Source organism: Notolepis coatsorum (genome assembly GCF_963971535.1).
Source record: "Notolepis coatsorum genome assembly, chromosome: 17".
NCBI classification, from domain to species: Eukaryota; Metazoa; Chordata; class Actinopteri; order Aulopiformes; family Paralepididae; genus Notolepis; species Notolepis coatsorum.
In genome coordinates this window covers 68,772,997-68,794,966 of record NC_140181.1, presented here as the reverse complement: position 1 = coordinate 68,794,966, position 21,970 = coordinate 68,772,997, and the positions used below count along the sequence as shown (strand labels likewise).

At 42.8% G+C, this 21,970-nt stretch overlaps 1 protein-coding gene across 1 annotated transcript in view; it reads right to left on the bottom strand.

The window, feature by feature from the left end:
- The window catches only part of dip2ba (disco-interacting protein 2 homolog Ba), a 119,765-nt gene that overhangs the window by 7,693 nt on the left and 90,102 nt on the right, over positions 1-21,970 (bottom strand). Inside the window, 12 exon segments of the mRNA XM_084333912.1 lie at positions 2,458-2,626; positions 2,858-2,988; positions 3,693-3,802; positions 4,393-4,504; positions 4,646-4,767; positions 5,368-5,491; positions 7,320-7,400; positions 9,033-9,145; positions 9,614-9,815; positions 16,821-16,935; positions 17,670-17,797; positions 21,464-21,544. Coding sequence (XP_084190038.1) covers positions 2,458-2,626; positions 2,858-2,988; positions 3,693-3,802; positions 4,393-4,504; positions 4,646-4,767; positions 5,368-5,491; positions 7,320-7,400; positions 9,033-9,145; positions 9,614-9,815; positions 16,821-16,935; positions 17,670-17,797; positions 21,464-21,544 — 1,488 coding nt within the window.

Below are 21,970 nucleotides of genomic sequence, written 5' to 3'. Positions count from 1 at the left end.
AACACACTATACTAGACAAATATCAAGATGTATCCATCAGTGGACCAATTGCATGCTTTTGCAGAGGACAAGAAGCCTTCAGTCGACTCCTTCAGACATTAAGCACCCCCACAGCCCAAATGGAATAGTCGACTAACGGCAAATTTTGGCCTATCATAGTCGACTATCCAAATCCTTAGTCGGGGACAGCCCTAATATATATATATGTATTTATTCTCACCGCATATATACCTATCCACACCCGTCTGTACTTATCCACACATAGTCCTTTTACATATCTGTAGATACTATATCTGTATCTGTACAACCTACTCTTACTAGTTACGCCGCTGGCCAGTATGACTACAGTACCATACTGTCTTTACACCTGTATCACTGTACATATTATACTACAACTCTGTATGTACATCTGATTAGCACTGCACTCAGTAGTACTAATTTATATATTTTGTACCCAGTTTAACCACCTGTACATTGTATATTATTATTGCACTTTACTGCTACATTTGCACTCTGGTTGGATGCCAAACCTCTTTTTGTTGTACTGTACTTTGCTGTATAATGACAATACAATTTAATCTAATTGCATACAAAAGTAGTAAAACCATTGAAGGCGGGCCCTTATTCACAATGGTGTCGAGACAGTTTAAAATAACTTAAAAAGACACAGAATAATAAGAGATAGATACAAAATAAATAGAATTGATAAATAAAAAGTATATAAAGTATATAAAAACAGTTAATGAAGGATACGAGATACAAAATACAAAAATCGATCAAAACAAGGACAAGCAGACAGAATGGTTTAATATCTAACAAATGCTGACCTACAGTAGCTGGTTCCATTACTGCCAAGAGTTGTATTATTCACTAGCACCTGACTGAATACTTACTAAATACTTCAGAAAAATAAAAAAATACCTCTGCCAAGGCTCAACATTTTCCCCACTTCGCCATTACCTTCCCACAAATTTTACTGGGGAGATGACAGAAACAAGAGTTGCCTATATTATTGTTGGTCTCAACAGACCCAGGCTGAAAATCCATGTTTTATGCATCAACAATACTACCCTTGTACCAGACACATACTGTAAGTTTGGTGCAAATCTGTGAAAGCATTCACAAGTAATACATCACTTCCTGTTTACCAAGCATTTAGCCGAAATTCAATTGGAACTGGTGGTCATACGGTTTGGCCTATCAACTATCTACATAATACATTTAAAGATGTTGGCCCCTAGATGCCACAAAGCTGAATCTCTGTCGTTAAAGAACCCAGGACGCCTATCGCAAAGAGTAGGGGGTTCCCCCACGTTCCTGGCCAAATTCCCAATCAGGTCTCGGACATCAATGCCACCTAATCACGCATTCCCCTTAATGGGCTAATATCAATCCCTGTCTCCTGAGCCGTTCAGCCATTGCGTAGTGTGATGTGTGCCTTGTGCCAGTGTATGGTAGCCATTGAGTCTGCTTAGCCCAAGGTTGGGTGCTACACAGTGGTGGTGAAGGAGGCAATTTCCACCCTACATTGTGGGGAACGCTTTGAGTGTAATGAATTATTTGTATTATTATTAAAGCAAGATGTATGAGAATCAGGTGAACGGCCTAGAAGGAATAGGGAAAGTGATTTAAAGAAAATTCTGAATGATGGCTAATGAATTATGGCAGACTTCAAAAGGTCCTCATGGCAAACGTGTTATGAAAGAGGATCCGTGTCTCGATCTAGTTTCTGTGACTGTACAACCGAGAGGTCAGGAGAGACGCTCGTTTGGAAATTGAAAGTTTGGCCTGATGGAGGCTTTAGAGGAAAGGTCATGGGGTCACCAAAATCAATAGGTTTCTTCCTCTAGGGGTCATAAATGTTCACAGCAAATTTGATGGAAATCCGGCCATAATGCTTCAGCTTGACTCAATGGTGTCGAGAGACTCACTAAAAGCTACGTCATGTGCTGCGTCATGCACCACGTCCAATGGCCATTTAAGGTGGGCCGTGATGTTCAGTGAGGTTAAGGTTAGGATTAAGGTAGGGGTGGGTTTTCTGGGTTTTAGGGTGCCCCAGATGGTGTGACTAGAGCAAAGGTCACAGGGTCGCCAGAATCAATAAGTGTCTTCCTCTAGGGGTCATGAATGTCCACAGCTCATTGCATGGCAATCTGGCCATTACATTCCAAGATATCTTGTTCACAGACAGCCGAACAAACATAAAACATGACCTCCTTGGTAGAAGTAACCATCAGTGCCTAATTTCCCCCTTTGTGCTTGTCAACCCATCATTTACCACATACGTTTTTTTGTAACAGTGGAATTACACTGTAATTACAGAAATTATGGATCTGTAATGTATATAGTAACCAGTCCATATGAGTGTGTGTGTGTGTGTGTGTGTGTGTGTGTGTGTGTGTGTGTGTGTGTGTGTGTGTGTGTGTGTGTGTGTGTGTGCGTGCGTGCGTTCCTCACCTTAAGCATGTCAGTCTGTGTGCCCAGGCCCTTGGTGCAGAGCTCCATGACGGAGTAGGAGCAGAAGGTGTCTCTGATCTTGTACGTACTGAGTGTGCTGAGCCACAGGGGCAGAGAGCTCTCCAGCTCCAGGGGGGGAATTAGGATAGACTGGTGACCTGAGTAAACACTGACCCAAGAGAACACACATTATCATTACAACACTCACTTAATACAATTGGGAAGTCAACTCAAGTCGTCTCTATGATAGCACTCTATTCTCAAAGCACCACTTCTCCATAGGGACCGTTCGGTCACCCTCTATGAGAATAGTTAGCATTTTATGGACTCGTCTTCCACATATACTGCATGTTAAAGACTACTTTAAAGTGATTCTGTGTGTGTATGTGTGTCTAGTTACCTAGAGAGGCACCACAGGACAAAGCCCAGCCCGCAGTAAGGGTCCAGACAGATGGCTATTTGGCGAGAGGAGTAGAGCTCACACTGCAGCTTGATGGAGCGACACAGAGTACTGATCGCCGCATGGGACATCTGACAACACACAACATTATACACACACCATTATACACACAACACACACCATTATACACACAACACACACCATTATACACACGACACACACCATTATACACACAGCACACACCATTATACACGCAACACACCATTATACACACTGTATAATGGTGTATGTTGTTGTGTGTATAATGATATATGTTGTTGTGTGTATAATGATGTATGTTGTTGTGTGTATAATGATGTATGTCGTGTGTATAATGGTGTGTGTTGTGTGTATAATGGTGTATGTTGTTGTGTGTATAATATACACACAACAAAATACACCATTACACACACAACAACATACATCATTATACACACAACAACACACACCATTATACACACACACAACAACATACACCATTATACACACACAACAACATACACCATTATACACACAACATACTCACCTTATGAATATTTTATTGGCATTAAAGGGATACTCCGCCCATTTCAAAGTAGTCCGTCAGATTTGCTCCAAATACAATACCGTTTAGATTCAGTCCATCTAAAAAGCATGTCCACTATTTTTTTTTTATTTTTTTTTTGAGATAATCATGGACTCCCACTAGAATTACCAATAAAAAGCATTCATTTCCACATGCAATGGACTTCAGAATATCCCTTTAGACAGTGCTTCTGCTGCATGTGCTCCAGTAGGATGGGTTGAGATGATTCACCTTGACTCCAGTGAGCATGCCTGTGGTGGACACGCTGAAGTCCAGGTAGGCCAGCATCTCCGCTGTGGGGGGCTTGTAGATCTGGGGGGGCCTCTTCCTGGGCAGGTCATCTGAGAGACGGTAAGATCACCTTTCATTTACAACTTCAGGCCACTTTACAAACAACGTCCACAGTCGTTTCCCTATGCTTTTTCTTTTGTTGTTCTTAGCTCTATTCTATTTAAATCTTCCAAACATTTTCTTATGTACCCCAGTTGCTATCACATGTACATATTTGTGTTTTATTCTCCACTCATTGATTATCCATAGCAACACTACTATCACCGACATCCAAGAAGGGGGATCCCCCCCTTGAACGGCCCTTCTAAAGTTTCTCTCCTCCACATTGCCTGTGGTGCTTTTTTCCTATTGCTAGGTTTTTAGTGAGTTTTTCCTTACCTTCACTGGGGTTTGTCTGGGAGTGTTGCATTTATTTATTTTACATTTATCTTGGATTTCATGGTGGGTTTTTTGTTCTTGATTTATTGTGATGTTTCTTCTTGACTTGTTTAAAGAAGACTTGTCCAGCCCATGGGGACATTAACTTGTGATTGCGGGCTTTACAAATAAATGTGATTTGATGGTCAGATTTCATTGTAAATATTATTTAGATAAATATTATCCTGAATGACAGAGAGGCGGCGTCTCTGTGCTCCAGTACCCGTATCGATGATAGTGGGCCAGGTCTTGATGTTGACACTGGCTGCAGCCTCCCGGGACCGGAGGATCCTCATGAGGGGCTGAGTGGTGAGGATGCAGGCAGCTTTGCTTACCTGTAACACACCACACACACACACACACACACACACACACACACACACACACACAGGGTTATCAGTTAACTCTCACGCCCCTGTTTGTTAATTGGTTTTCTTATCAGTGTATATGGCGCTGTCCCAGTGGGATTCACTCACGTCGATGATCATGCGGACGGTGGGGAGCGTAGCAGCCAGGTTCTGAGGGTGGGGCGGTCTCACCGTCACAGGGATGACCCCGGCATAGAGACACCCGTAGAAGGCCGCTATCAGGTCAATACCTGAGGTCATAGCAGAAAACATTGTTTTATGTAATAAATAAATAGTAGTAGCCTAGTCGTCTAACCCCTGAAACACAGTGGTAGGTAGTAGTAGCCTAGTCGTCTACTGTAACCCCTGAAACACAGTAGGTGGTAGTAGCCTAGTCGTCTAACCCCTGAAACACACTGGAAGTGAAAACATTGTGGAACGGCACTGCTCGGCTACTGCTGCTCACATCGGACACACAGCTCACAGAGGGAGAGGAAGAGAATCTGTGTCAAGGCTATTTTCTCCATAAAACTGGCAGCGCCCCCAGAATACATTCAAAACCCCTCAGTGTGCTTTAGCGGCGACATACGCCTCTCACGCGTGGCCATTTCGCCATGCCACACAGTCTGCCCCATCTGTGATGTCAGAGTGCCTCTGTGGAGATACTATCACAGTCTGTCTAGGGGGAAAGAGAGCGATACAAAGAGGCACTCTGACATCACAGATTGGGGCGGGGATGTGTGTGCAGCAAACTGAAAGATTTCAACCACTAGGGTGCCAGGGTTTAGTTACTCTTTAATCATTGTTTTGCGAGCGGCCAATTGCAGTGATGACATAGACGGACAGCTCACCAGGGGGATAGAGTAGCACCACATTGTCTCCAGTGTTAAGGCCTCCTCTCTCCATTAGTGCAGCAGTGATCTTCTCTGCCCGTTTGTGCAGCTGGGCACATGTGGCTGTGTACACTGCTACCCCCTAGAGGACAAACAGAGGAAATACAACTGAAACTGGGCACATGTGGCTGTGTACACTGCTACCCCCTAGAGGACAAACAGAGGAAATACAACTGAAACTGGGCACATGTGGCTGTGTACACTGCTACCCCCTAGGCTAGAGGACAAACAAAGAAAATACAACTGAAACTGGGCCCACCACATTATGTAATAGAACATAAATATAGAACATCTGAATAGTGATCATGGATCAAAAACAGATTTTCTCATACGTATGTGCTAGTGTGGGACAGTGAAGCAACAGTGGTAGAGCGGCCGCCTGGTAATCGGAAGGTTCCCGGTTCGATTCCCGCTCCTCCCGGGTGCGTGTATCACTTCCGCAACGGATTTAGTTGGATTTCGGTTTCCGGGTTCGCCTGATTGGCCGCGACGGCCACGCTGTGGCACGCCCCCGCGGCAGCGGCAGAGCGCTGCTGTGTTGACGCTCGCGGCGGAGTGGACTTGACCGCGAGGCTGGAGTTCACTTCCCCTTTCACATCGGTGCAGTCATCAGTCATCTAATAATATCGCGCCACGCTGCTATAATATCGCGCCACGCTGCTGTGCAGTCATCAGTCATCTAATAATATTGGTGTGTCCCTTTTGTCAAGAATCCCTCGTCTGCTTTGCACTATAGCGTATTGTATATTAGTACATTGCATAGTATATTGTATATTGTATGGTAACAGTCTCTGGAGCGCGCCAGTAAGAAGCATTTGCACTGCAACTCGTACACCTTACTGTAAATTGTACCTCATCCCATTGCTGAGTTGCACTATAACGTATTGTATATATTGCTACATTGCATAGTGTAATTATTGTATATTGTATGGTAACTCAGTTACTTCTATTCTGCATCGAACATTGTACATATGTCTCTATACTATTTTATTTCATCTTGTCTAGCACAGTCTCTAACAGTAACAGTAAGAAGCATTTTGGATAAAAGTATTCTGTACTTCTGTATGACAACAATGTATGCCTTTCAAATGTTAAATGATAAATGATTAAATGATAACACACTGAAATCTACGCTCTCTCATCCTGCTTTCCACAACGCGACAATATTATTAAACAGCAGCTCTGTCATTGAAGTGGGAAAAGTGAGCCGTATTGTATATTAGTACATTGCATAGTATATTGTATATTGTATGGTAACTCAGTTACTTCTATTCTGCATCGAACATATGTCTCTATACTATTTTATTTCATACTTATCTTGTCTAGCACAGTCTCTAACAGTAACAGTAAGAAGCATTTTGGATAAAAGTATTCTGTACTTCTGTATGACAACAATGTATGTCTTTCAAATGTTAAATGATAAATGATTAAATGATAACACACTGAAATCTACGCTCTCTCATCCTGCTTTCCACAACGCGACAATATTATTGAAGATGGCGCGACAATATTGCTCTGGCGTTGAAGTGGGAAAGCGGCAGTGAAACACAGCAGCGTGTAGCGGCGCCTTGCCGCTGCCGCCTCTGCCTCTGCCGCGGGGGCGTGCCACGGCGTGTCACGTGGCCGTTGCGGCCAATCAGGCAAACCCGGAAACCGAAATCCAACTAAATCCGTTGCGGAAGTGATACACGCTTCCCGGGCAGCGTGTCGAAGTGTCCTTCAGCAAGACACTTAACCCCCAACTGCTCCCGATGAGCAGGTTGGCACCTTGCATGGTCGCCTCCGTTATGTGAATGTGTGAGTGACTGTGTAAAATGTGAGAAACAAATTGATTTGTGTGTGTGTGTGTGTGTGTGTGTGTGTGTGTGTGTGTGTGTGTGTGTGTGCGTGTGTGTGTGTGTGTGTTCTACCTTAGCGTTAAGCAGCACATACAGGACATGGTCAGGGTCAGTCTGAGCTCTCCACTGCAGGGCTTCTGACAAGAACTGGTGCTGAGGAGGAACAGAGAGGAGTGTCAGTCAGCAAATCAGGCTCACCAGGTAGACTTAAATATCCACTAACCAAGTGTATGGTCCTCTCTTTGATCCACTAACCAAGTGTATGGTCCTCTCTTTGATCCACTAACCAAGTGTATGGTCCTCTCTTTGATCCACTAACCAAGTGTATGTTCCTCTCTTTGATGGGAATAAAACAAGCCTTTGCTATTTTCATTTATTGGTCTATAGATAGCAACAAGCAAGATGGATTCACCTTCAGAGCCTAGCGAGCTACTGTAGCTACACGTCATTCAAACAATGACAACCTTGTCTGAGTGACTTGCAGCTAGCTTGCTGCTATATTCCATCTTGAATCCATCTTTCCTTGGGAAAACTCCAATGGATATCTTTAATATACTGAATACATCACTGAATACATCACTGCTCCTCAACCAGCCAAACAGTGTCTTTATATCACATGGATAGTGTCATTTAGAATAAAGACAATCATCGGCAGAGCTCCAGAGTAGAGCCAGGGAACGAGCCAAGACACCGGAGAGACACCGGGACACAGTCGGGAACACCACACGACAGCAGAGGGGAAGTTCAACAGTTGGCGGCACAGTAAGAAATACACAAATAAAGTGACATTTTCTGCACACACCACCTACACACAGTACTTTTCGGTGGGGCAGCACTGACCAGTAAAACTGCGACGGCAGACGGTAACCCGTAGGTCTGTCATGCAGATGAGCTGCACTAACCACCGATCAAGCCATGCTACAGTAGGCATGGGAGCATGGGAGCAAACACACACACACAGCAGAGGTGCACACCAAGAGACTCGTTTGACATCACAATTGTGTTGTGCAGACATGACCAGTTAGCCTTCGGGAGCGGTGTTAGTTGGACAATGCCTAGGCTAACCGGCCATGTCCGCTTCCATTCATTGTGCTAAAGCTAGGCTAACATGCAGTCAGATAGCCTTCTACTGAACGCAGAGAGAGGAAACTGGTATCTTGTCTCTCTCTGGAGAAGACGATAAGCTAATTTACCAAAATGTTGGCGTGTTCCTTTAAGATTATTAGTAGCAGGTTGCATACAGATGAGGTGCAGTATGCCGTTTGGTGCATTCACATAATACAGTGGGCGCGTTAAGTAATGGAGTGGCTCACTTAACACGTTGCTCAGTTCCGCTCACTCTGAGCAGCTTGGAGCGTTGCTGAAAATGTTCTGGCTAGGCTCAGTATACGGAAGAAATGGATGCCGCACAGATGCTTTTACATCGTTCCCTCCCTGCTAGGTGGCAGTTGCTCAGCGCTCAGATAGAGCAGAATGTTAAAAAAATTCGCTCAGGATGAGCATTCTCACTGTGTGCGCTCAGTTGCTTAACGCACCCTGTATAATGTAATGTAATGCATCTTGTGATGACATCCAGGCATAATAAGATATAGAATCACAGATATAGAAGACACCGTTTCAAGCCAATACAAACTGAACAGCTGGAAAGGCTGATTTGATTTCAAATCAAATAAAAAAAAAAGGCATTCATACACAAGTGTTCTAATATCTCATAGTGCTGATGAGGGCCGTATCCATTCTGGTCATTTTCTGTGGGCAGTTAATTAGTGGTCTGTGTGGCTGTACCTTCCTGATCAGCTCCTGGTCCTCGATCACGCCCAGCTCTCTGCCTGCAGCCTGGGCGATCCTCTTCCCGGCGACCAGGTTCCCCACCATGATGGAAGCCGGACCCACACCCACTGTGCAGACAGGAGGAGCAGGGTCAGGGATGGAAAAATCTAACTGGACTAACTTTACAATCACGTTGATCCATTCAAGTTCGTTAGTAGGGCCGAGAATATTGATGACACCGGTTTCAGGGGCCCAGCGCCTGCCATTGTTGTCAAAAGATGTCATTTGGTCAACTGAGTTTCCAAACTTTCCATAGCAGTTCAGCAGAAACTCAGCACAAGGCAAACTACAGACATCTGCAGGACAAGAGGCGCAACTAGAAATAACATTTATCAAAAATCTTCACACATCCACCGAAAAAGGGCATAGAGTAAAAGATCGATCTCTGGATTTTAAGAACTGATTAGATGGAAAATTAAACGATCCGTTTGATCGTTCTATTGCTTAAATTGACCTATTGATTAACCAGTCAAGTGACCGATCACTTTCACGTGACCAACGTTGCCGCCTATCGAGCAGAGGATCAGCAGACCTACCTGGCTGTTTCTGCCGTGGCTTGGGCAGGTTGGTGACGCAGGTGTGGGGACACATGAGGATGTTGCAGGGGTGCAGGTTGCCCTCCAGGAAGCTCTGCTTGGTCTCACAGATGTGGATGCCTCCCAGGGGCGTCTTTGGAAGGGTGTTGGCCGGGACGAGCGCCAGGCAGTACAGGCCGACCTGGTGGATGCTGTCGATGGCCTGCGCAGGAAAACACACCGTGAACTCAGAGTCAGAGTGAGCTCTACTGCCAAGTACGTCATACTGTACATGCAAGAACAAATACAACACAACTAGAACAATATATGATGATAATAATAATAATAATAATAATAATAATAATAATAATAATAATAATAATAATAATAATAATAATAATAATAATAATAATAATAATAATAATAATAAAGGGGAAGGCAGAAATAAAAATATATATAAATTGAGAATACAAATAAAATATCTATATTGCCTTTTATATTATTCGAGTTGTGTTGTTTTTGTCTCTCTTTGTGAGAGTATAACCAGGTGGTCACAAGATACTGGCGAGCATTTTGCTCTCTGCACCCGTCCTCTGCACCTGTCCTCTCGATAGCCTGAAACCACAAACCCTCTGCTCACCAGCACCATGCGACCCAGAGTTAAATCTAATCTAATCTAAGTGTACAGTCTTATCCATTCCGCTACCTGAAAAGGATCCCATTCAGGTGGTGAAGGGGAGGGTATTTAACTTAGAAGAGTGAGTTTACACCAAGGGGAGGGTATTTAACTTAGAAGAGTGAGTTTACACCAAGGGGAGGGTATTTAACTTAGAAGAGTGAGTTTACACCAAGGGGAGGGTATTTAACTTAGAAGAGTGAGTTTACACCAAGGGGAGGGTATTTAACTTAGAAGAGTGAGTTTACACCAAGGGGAGGGTATTTAACTTAGAAGAGTGAGTTTACACCAAGGGGAGGGTATTTAACTTAGAAGAGTGAGTTTACACCAAGGGGAGGGTATTTAACTTAGAAGAGTGAGTTTACACCAAGGGGAGGGTATTTAACTTAGAAGAGTGAGTTTACACCAAGGGGAGGGTATTTAACTTAGAAGAGTGAGTTTACACCAAGGGGAGGGTATTTAACTTAGAAGAGTGAGTTTACACCAAGGGGAGGGTATTTAACTTAGAAGAGTGAGTTTACACCAAGGGGAGAGTATTTAACTTAGAAGAGTGAGTTTACACCAAGGGGAGAGTATTTAACTTAGAAGAGTGAGTTTACACCAAGGGGAGAGTATTTAACTTAGAAGAGTGAGTTTACACCAAGGGGAGAGTATTTAACTTAGAAGAGTGAGTTTACACCAAGGGGAGAGTATTTAACTTAGAAGAGTGAGTTTACACCAAGGGGAGAGTATTTAACTTAGAAGAGTGAGTTTACACCAAGGGGAGAGTATTTAACTTAGAAGAGTGAGTTTACACCAAGGGGAGGGTATTTAACTTAGAAGAGTGAGTTTACACCAAGGGGAGGGTATTTAACTTAGAAGAGTGAGTTTACACCAAGGGGAGGGTATTTAACTTAGAAGAGTGAGTTTACACCAAGGGGAGGGTATTTAACTTAGAAGAGTGAGTTTACACCAAGGGGAGGGTATTTAACTTAGAAGAGTGAGTTTACACCAAGGGGAGGGTATTTAACTAAGTGAGTTTACACCAAGGGGAGAGTATTTAACTTAGAAGAGTGAGTTTACACCAAGGGGAGGGTATTTAACTTAGAAGAGTGAGTTTACACCAAGGGGAGAGTATTTAACTTAGAAGTGAGTTTACACCAAGGGGAGAGTATTTAACTTAGAAGAGTGAGTTTACACCAAGGGGAGGGTATTTAACTTAGAAGAGTGAGTTTACACCAAGGGGAGGGTATTTAACTTAGAAGTGAGTTTACACCAAGGGGAGAGTATTTAACTTAGAAGAGTGAGTTTACACCAAGGAGAGAGTATTTAACTAAGAAGAGTGAGTTTACACCAAGGGGAGAGTATTTAACTTAGAAGAGTGAGTTTACACCAAGGGGAGGGTATTTAACTTAGAAGAGTGAGTTTACACCAAGGGGAGAGTATTTAACTAAGAAGAGTGAGTTTACACCAAGGGGAGAGTATTTAACTTAGAAGAGTGAGTTTACACCAAGGGGAGAGTATTTAACTTAGAAGAGTGAGTTTACACCAAGGGGAGAGTATTTAACTTAGAAGAGTGAGTTTACACCAAGGGGAGGGTATTTAACTTAGAAGAGTGAGTTTACACCAAGGGAAGAGTATTTAACTTAGAAGAGTGAGTTTACACCAAGGGGAGAGTATTTAACTTAGAAGAGTGAGTTTACACCAAGGGGAGAGTATTTAACTTAGAAGAGTGAGTTTACACCAAGGGGAGGGTATTTAACTTAGAAGAGTGAGTTTACACCAAGGGGAGGGTATTTAACTTAGAAGAGTGAGTTTACACCAAGGAGAGAGTATTTAACTTAGAAGAGTGAGTTTACACCAAGGGGAGGGTATTTAACTTAGAAGAGTGAGTTTACACCAAGGGGAGAGTATTTAACTTAGAAGAGTGAGTTTACACCAAGGGGAGAGTATTTAACTTAGAAGAGTGAGTTTACACCAAGGAGAGAGTATTTAACTAAGAAGAGTGAGTTTACACCAAGGGGAGAGTATTTAACTTAGAAGAGTGAGTTTACACCAAGGGGAGAGTATTTAACTTAGAAGAGTGAGTTTACACCAAGGGGAGAGTATTTAACTTAGAAGAGTGAGTTTACACCAAGGGGAGAGTATTTAACTTAGAAGAGTGAGTTTACACCAAGGGGAGGGTATTTAACTTAGAAGAGTGAGTTTACACCAAGGGGAGAGTATTTAACTTAGAAGAGTGAGTTTACACCAAGGGGAGGGTATTTAACTTAGAAGAGTGAGTTTACACCAAGGGGAGGGTATTTAACTTAGAAGAGTGAGTTTACACCAAGGGGAGGGTATTTAACTTAGAAGAGTGAGTTTACACCAAGGGGAGAGTATTTAACTTAGAAGAGTGAGTTTACACCAAGGGGAGGGTATTTAACTTAGAAGAGTGAGTTTACACCAAGGGGAGAGTATTTAACTTAGAAGAGTGAGTTTACACCAAGGGGAGGGTATTTAACTTAGAAGAGTGAGTTTACACCAAGGGGAGGGTATTTAACTTAGAAGAGTGAGTTTACACCAAGGGGAGGGTATTTAACTTAGAAGAGTGAGTTTACACCAAGGGGAGGGTATTTAACTTAGAAGAGTGAGTTTACACCAAGGGGAGGGTATTTAACTTAGAAGAGTGAGTTTACACCAAGGGGAGAGTATTTAACTTAGAAGAGTGAGTTTACACCAAGGGGAGGGTATTTAACTAAGTGAGTTTACACCAAGGGAAGAGTATTTAACTTAGAAGAGTGAGTTTACACCAAGGGGAGGGTATTTAACTTAGAAGAGTGAGTTTACACCAAGGGGAGGGTATTTAACTTAGAAGTGAGTTTACACCAAGGAGAGAGTATTTAACTAAGAAGAGTGAGTTTACACCAAGGGGAGAGTATTTAACTTAGAAGAGTGAGTTTACACCAAGGGGAGAGTATTTAACTAAGAAGAGTGAGTTTACACCAAGGGGAGAGTATTTAACTTAGAAGAGTGAGTTTACACCAAGGGGAGGGTATTTAACTTAGAAGAGTGAGTTTACACCAAGGGGAGAGTATTTAACTTAGAAGAGTGAGTTTACACCAAGGGGAGGGTATTTAACTTAGAAGAGTGAGTTTACACCAAGGGGAGGGTATTTAACTTAGAAGAGTGAGTTTACACCAAGGGGAGAGTATTTAACTTAGAAGAGTGAGTTTACACCAAGGGGAGGGTATTTAACTTAGAAGAGTGAGTTTACACCAAGGGGAGGGTATTTAACTTAGAAGAGTGAGTTTACACCAAGGGGAGAGTATTTAACTTAGAAGAGTGAGTTTACACCAAGGAGAGAGTATTTAACTAAGAAGAGTGAGTTTACACCAAGGGGAGAGTATTTAACTTAGAAGAGTGAGTTTACACCAAGGGGAGAGTATTTAACTAAGAAGAGTGAGTTTACACCAAGGGGAGAGTATTTAACTTAGAAGAGTGAGTTTACACCAAGGGGAGGGTATTTAACTTAGAAGAGTGAGTTTACACCAAGGGGAGAGTATTTAACTTAGAAGAGTGAGTTTACACCAAGGGGAGGGTATTTAACTTAGAAGAGTGAGTTTACACCAAGGGGAGGGTATTTAACTTAGAAGAGTGAGTTTACACCAAGGGGAGGGTATTTAACTTAGAAGAGTGAGTTTACACCAAGGGGAGGGTATTTAACTTAGAAGAGTGAGTTTACACCAAGGGGAGAGTATTTAACTTAGAAGAGTGAGTTTACACCAAGGGGAGAGTATTTAACTAAGAAGAGTGAGTTTACACCAAGGGGAGAGTATTTAACTTAGAAGAGTGAGTTTACACCAAGGGGAGAGTATTTAACTTAGAAGAGTGAGTTTACACCAAGGAGAGGGTATTTAACTTAGAAGTGAGTTTACACCAAGGAGAGAGTATTTAACTTAGAAGAGTGAGTTTACACCAAGGGGAGAGTATTTAACTTAGAAGAGTGAGTTTACACCAAGGGGAGAGTATTTAACTTAGAAGAGTGAGTTTACACCAAGGAGAGAGTATTTAACTAAGTGAGTTTACACCAAGGGGAGAGTATTTAACTAAGTGAGTTTACACCAAGGGGAGAGTATTTAACTTAGAAGAGTGAGTTTACACCAAGGAGAGAGTATTTAACTTAGAAGTGAGTTTACACCAAGGAGAGAGTATTTAACTTAGAAGAGTGAGTTTACACCAAGGGGAGAGTATTTAACTTAGAAGAGTGAGTTTACACCAAGGGGAGAGTATTTAACTTAGAAGAGTGAGTTTACACCAAGGAGAGAGTATTTAACTAAGTGAGTTTACACCAAGGGGAGAGTATTTAACTAAGTGAGTTTACACCAAGGGGAGAGTATTTAACTTAGAAGAGTGAGTTTACACCAAGGAGAGAGTATTTAACTAAGTGAGTTTACACCAAGGGGAGAGTATTTAACTAAGTGAGTTTACACCAAGGGGAGAGTATTTAACTTAGAAGAGTGAGTTTACACCAAGGAGAGAGTATTTAACTAAGTGAGTTTACACCAAGGGGAGAGTATTTAACTAAGTGAGTTTACACCAAGGGGAGAGTATTTAACTAAGTGAGTTTACACCAAGGAGAGAGTATTTAACTAAGTGAGTTTACACCAAGGAGAGAGTATTTAACTAAGTGAGTTTACACCAAGGGGAGAGTATTTAACTTAGAAGAGTGAGTTTACACCAAGGAGAGAGTATTTAACTAAGTGAGTTTACACCAAGGGGAGAGTATTTAACTAAGTGAGTTTACACCAAGGAGAGAGTATTTAACTAAGTGAGTTTACACCAAGGGGAGAGTATTTAACTAAGTGAGTTTACACCAAGGGGAGGGTATTTAACTTAGAAGAGTGAGTTTACACCAAGGGGAGAGTATTTAACTTAGAAGAGTGAGTTTACACCAAGGGGAGAGTATTTAACTAAGAAGAGTGAGTTTACACCAAGGGGAGAGTATTTAACTTAGAAGAGTGAGTTTACACCAAGGGGAGGGTATTTAACTTAGAAGTGAGTTTACACCAAGGGGAGAGTATTTAACTTAGAAGAGTGAGTTTACACCAAGGGGAGAGTATTTAACTTAGAAGAGTGAGTTTACACCAAGGGGAGAGTATTTAACTTAGAAGAGTGAGTTTACACCAAGGAGAGAGTATTTAACTAAGTGAGTTTACACCAAGGGGAGAGTATTTAACTAAGTGAGTTTACACCAAGGGGAGAGTATTTAACTAAGTGAGTTTACACCAAGGGGAGAGTATTTAACTAAGTGAGTTTACACCAAGGGGAGAGTATTTAACTAAGAAGAGTGAGTTTACACCAAGGGGAGAGTATTTAACTAAGAAGAGTGAGTTTACACCAAGGGGAGAGTATTTAACTTAGAAGAGTGAGTTTACACCAAGGGGAGAGTATTTAACTTAGAAGAGTGAGTTTACACCAAGGGGAGAGTATTTAACTTAGAAGAGTGAGTTTACACCAAGGGGAGGGTATTTAACTTAGAAGTGAGTTTACACCAAGGGGAGAGTATTTAACTTAGAAGAGTGAGTTTACACCAAGGGGAGAGTATTTAACTTAGAAGAGTGAGTTTACACCAAGGGGAGAGTATTTAACTTAGAAGAGTGAGTTTACACCAAGGAGAGAGTATTTAACTAAGTGAGTTTACACCAAGGGGAGAGTATTTAACTAAGTGAGTTTACACCAAGGGGAGAGTATTTAACTAAGTGAGTTTACACCAAGGGGAGAGTATTTAACTAAGTGAGTTTACACCAAGGGGAGAGTATTTAACTAAGAAGAGTGAGTTTACACCAAGGGGAGAGTATTTAACTAAGAAGAGTGAGTTTACACCAAGGGGAGAGTATTTAACTTAGAAGAGTGAGTTTACACCAAGGGGAGAGTATTTAACTTAGAAGAGTGAGTTTACACCAAGGGGAGAGTATTTAACTTAGAAGAGTGAGTTTACACCAAGGGGAGGGTATTTAACTTAGAAGTGAGTTTACACCAAGGGGAGAGTATTTAACTTAGAAGAGTGAGTTTACACCAAGGGGAGAGTATTTAACTTAGAAGAGTGAGTTTACACCAAGGGGAGAGTATTTAACTTAGAAGAGTGAGTTTACACCAAGGAGAGAGTATTTAACTAAGTGAGTTTACACCAAGGGGAGAGTATTTAACTAAGTGAGTTTACACCAAGGGGAGAGTATTTAACTAAGTGAGTTTACACCAAGGGGAGAGTATTTAACTAAGTGAGTTTACACCAAGGGGAGAGTATTTAACTAAGAAGAGTGAGTTTACACCAAGGGGAGAGTATTTAACTTAGAAGAGTGAGTTTACACCAAGGGGAGAGTATTTAACTAAGAAGAGTGAGTTTACACCAAGGGGAGAGTATTTAACTTAGAAGTGAGTTTACACCAAGGGGCTACTATTGCGTGGTTTCAACCTTGTTACATGAGCAAAAACAACTGACATTGCAACTATGTATTAAATGTAAAATGTATGGAGAGATCAATGTTAGATAAGGGATGGATATATCCGGGGGGGTGGGGGGGGGTGATCTACCTGTAGCACTCGGCTCATCCACTGGAAGCTGTCCTCCTCACTGGCATCTGGCCTCTGCTCCGCTACAATCACTATCCGCTCGTCATAGAACACAGTCACTGAGAACACAGCAATCCTGCATGGTGGGATGAGAGGGGAGTAAGCACAATAACACACACACACACACACACACACACACACTTCTGTGGACAGACATGCACGTGTACAGCAGACCAGGGCTCAATTCATTTTCAATAAAATGTCAAAGAGAAACTACAATTTATTAAAAATGTTTGGCCTATTTCCGTTTTCTCCCATCCCCCAAATTAGTCATTATGCCAATTCCCTCCTGGTCGTTGCGCCGCCCTACTGTCAGTCTGGGCAGGGTGTAGACAACCACATGCCTCGCCGCCCTACTGTCAGTCTGGGCAGGGTGTAGACAACCACATGCCTCGCCGCCCTACTGTCAGTCTGGGCAGGGTGTAACAACCACATGCCTCCGCTAATACATGTGGAGTCGCCAGCTGCTTCTTTCTACCAGACAGCTAGGAGTTTCACTGGGAGAGCACCACACATGCAGAGCTCCCCCAGATCCCTCCCTGCTGAACAGGCAGCATGACTGACCAGTGGGTGTCGCTATTGCAACAACCAGGACTCATACCCCACCAGCTTCCCACCCGCGAACCCTGCCGATTGTGTTCATAGGGACGACCGACCAAGATGGAGGTACCGCTCCCGGGAACTACACTACCCAGCCGCACCAAAGAGGATACATTCTTAGTTGGAATATGACAACCTTCTCAACTCAAAAAACATTAAAATAAATAAACATTCTCAATTTAATTGAAAGTGAAGGTGAGAGTTCCTCACCTGCCCCTGTACACCGTCTTGACGGGCTCCACTGCCAGCGCGGTGGCCACCAGGTCGTCCGCATTGTGCCGCCGGCCGCTCACCATCAGCAGGCCCTCGTTCTTCCCCACGACAAACACCAGGCTGCCCTGGGGAGGAAGCGGACACGAGGTGTTCAGCCAACACAGAACACAACAAAAAGAAAAACTCAGCCAGATCGGCTGTTTGGTTTGACAAACATTGCGCTATGAATAGTCTATCAGTGTACTGTACACGTGTGTAGGGGCAGGTACAATACGAGTTTTCTTCTTCCCGTTCCTTTCGGCCATGGAATTTAGTGGATCATATTAAGTGAACTATATGTATTGAAGACACTGTTGGACTGTAACAATTCCATGTACGAATAAATACAAAATGTCAAATGTGGTCGTCCTCCTGAGAGGACAGTGTTGTCCGGTGTTAAGAACGGACACTCTATAGAGTGGAACACAAGTAGTAGAATAGAAAGTGGAGGTCCCCTCCACTCAGAAACACGTGTCATCATGGTCTCTGTTGCCCAGCTGGCCACACCGTCATCCGGGAAATGCTAACTGCTACGAAACACGTATTATAAGTTGATACATCTAGTGATTTATGCATGAAAAAAACAATCGTTTTTTTTTTTCAGCAAATATCTTAGTTATAACAAGATTGTGTAAGGTAAGAAGTGTTGTGTTTGGGTGAAACACATTTTTGGAGAACTGTTTAGGTGGAAAAAGAGAAAGATGAGAGGGGAGAAGGGGGGTGGGGTGTACATAGAGTAGATACTTGAATTCTCAATGTGGGTAAAGGTGTAGGGATGGCATGCTGCTAAGACATTTTCACTGGTCTATTGAACATTTATGGTGTGGGAAAAAAAGATACCAAGCAAATTGTTATTCAACATACAACATTTCTGAAGTGTCAGAATCACGCGTTCAGAAGCAAGGTAGATGTTGACATTATTTCTTCTTCTAATGTCTAAGGTCCCCTCCACTCAGAAACATGTTCTTTCTACAGTTAACCTCTTGGAGGCACGGCTTTGACTATACAGAGTTATTTGTACATAACTTAATAACTCAATAGAGCGCTCTTTTCACATTCTTCCACCGGAGAGTAGGTACTTCTCTGTACTTCCTCAAACTCCGTGAAGCTCATGGAACGAATGGCGACAGGAGTCGTCCCATACTGTACACACATAGATAGTAAGATATCGGTCTTATACTCTGTGACCTTTTGAACCATGTGAGCTCTCATACGGCACTTCTCCGTCCTCACCGTGACAACGTCTAGCTTTGCTGCGTGGCAGTTAACCACAAGTCACTTCTGCTCTTCTTACTCTTCAACAGAGTCACCATCTCAAACCGCTGACCACAGGGTACAGAGACGCACACCTTGTTCTTTAGTCTGTATTTGCCTTCTGCTTTTATTTGTGATGAATATATATCCCTGTGACCTCAATAAACCTCAGAACAACCCTGTGACTCTGTCTTGATGTCACTCTGTGTTTGGGCCAACACTTACCGTCTTACTTACAAGCAATCAATAGATCTCAGAAATCCTTTGTAAGAATTGCAACCAACTCTTCTTATTTAGCCCCAACCAAACCATTATTTAAACAACTGCAACTACTCACAATTTATGAGGTCAACAAGTACCAAACAGGGGTTCTTATGTATAAAGTAATTGGTCTTCCTTCATCTTTACCTAACTTCTTTCAAAGTTATTTTGAGTTTAATTATCATTATCATCCACATCTCACAAGAAGAAATAATGACTTACGCATTCCTTTCTGTAGGACCTCTGTTGCCAAATTCTTATTTGTTTATCAAGGTGCAGTGATGTGGAATGATATACAAAATCTAACAAAAACATGTTCCACTTTAAATACATTTAAGTCTTAGTCTTTTTTTCCACCATTATAATTGTTGTATAATGCTGTATTGTATGCATCTGTGTGTATGAGAGAGGGATATGCGCATGTGTGTTTGTGCATAATGTGTGTGTGTGTGGGGGGGGGGGGGGGTTCTGTGTAGTTATCCTATATAGGTTTAAGAGGGGAGGTCGCTTATAAGCCCTTGGGCTTTTTGACCTTTCCTGCACATTTGAACTGTTCTTCTTTTACTTATTTTATTACAAAATGTATGTTTGTAAGTGCAAATAACAATAAACAAATAAACAAATAAACATAACAACCCTGTGACTCTGTCTTGATGTCACTCAGTCCAGTACAACCCTGTGACTTTCACAACTCATGGAAAGATAACACTAACCGTGTTCGCTGTTGGCTATTCTGTGATTTGGAGGAGAGGGAGAGAAAGAGCTCAAGGACATGTTGCGTAACATCAATCTATGTTGAGAATCTATGCCACTGTGTGTCCTTGTTTAAGGGCGTGGTCACACCTGAAAGTCTGTGGATAGTCCGGACTTTCTGGTGGACCAAATGTGAAAATTATACATTGTTTGATTTTGGTCTGCGTTCACACTACCCTTTTTGGTGCGGATCTAATTTGTAAACAAAGGACATACAGTCGCCAAGTCGTTCATCTATTGGACTATAGCACTCACAAACGTAAACAGTTGCCGGCGACAGCGCAATGAGAGAGATATACTATTACGAGCACAGAGCAAGTCGACTAGAGAGTAGAGAGAGTAGAGAGAGAGAGAGAGAGAGAGAGAGAGAGAGAGAGAGAGAGAGAGAGAGAGAGAGAGAGAGAGAGAGAGAGAGAGAGAGAGAGAGGAGAGAGACTGTCCGCGCGTGGCGCGAGTCTAGAGTAGAGAGAGGAAGAGAGGAAGAGAGAGACTGTCCGCGCGCGGCGCGAGTCTAGAGAGAGGAGAGAGAGAGAGGAGAGAGAGAGAGAGAGAGAGAGAGAGAGAGAGAGAGAGAGAGAGAGAGAGACTGGAAGAGAGACTGTCCGCGCGCCTGTCATTCATTTGAGTTGGGTCGCGCGCAAGCTGTCACTTGGCGCTGTCAAGTTGGGTCGCACGCCAGCCGCCACTAGGTGTCTGTCACTAATTTGCTCTAGATTAGGTACTATATAAAGTTCGATCGCGTTCACACCAACAGCAAACGCACCATGGTCCACTTTGAAACTAACCGAGTCCCAACTTTTCAAGAGGACCATGGTTCGGTTGTTTGGTCCTCAAAATAGTTCGGTTTGTGTTCACACCTGTACAAACAAAACGGACTATTGATCTAAAGGGACCATGGTCCACTTAAAGTGGACCAAGGGGTAGGTGTGAACGCGCCCTAAGCCTACGTCCATTAGTGCCAGTTGTCCAAAAGTGTTCTTTGAATTTGTATAGTCTTATGTAATGCTTTGCCACCGATTCTGCAAAAGAGGGAGGGAGGTTACAGTAATAATAATGGATTGGATTTATATAGCGCTCTTCACTGACCCAGAGCGCTTCACAGAGTCCATTATTCATTCATACACAGTCATACCGGTGGTGGTAAGCTACAATTGCAGCCAGAGCTGCCCTGAGGCAGACTCACGGAAGCGTGGCGAATAATCATCGCCTATGGCCCCTCCGACCACCACCAACATTCATTCACATGCATACACATTCATACGAGGCAAGTAGGTTAAGTGTCTTGCCCAGGGACACAACGGCAATGGGATGGACATGGGCTTGAGCGGGATTCGAACCATCAACCCTTCGATCATTGGACGCCCCGCTCTACCCCTGAGCCACGCCCGCCCACGCAATATAACAATGTTATCCCCTGGTAGAGCAGAACGATATTTTGTGTGTGTGTGTGCGTGTGCGTGTGTGTGTGTGTGTGTCTCCCCCACCGGTCCTACGAAGCCCAGCAGGCCAGTGCGAGTGAAGGGGATCTCTCCAATAGGTGCTCCAGCCTGGTTCACAGGGATCACCTACAGATTAAAAAGAAGAAATAGATGTTTAGACTCTTAACACAACCTTTCAGCTCAATTACGGTATACATAATCATAGACACAGTGACACACCACAGAAACTCAGACCAACCAGCCAGTAACAACATGGAAGCCTCTTCAGGAAGGCTTTTGCAGAGGCCTACTGATGATGCTTTAATCAACTATTAAAACAAATACTCCCTAATGTATTTGCTCAATAGTAACTCTGGCTCCATCGGGTGGCTATATTAAGTCAATACATTTGTATTTGAATTGAGGAATTGAATGTGTCCATGTGTGGGTATGGCTTAGATACCTTTTTTCCCTACAAGTCATGTCAATGGTGTATACGACAATATGCAGTAGATGGAAAACAAACGTGTGAAAGATTGAGATGCTCCCTCTGGCAAAGTGAAAAGTAACATT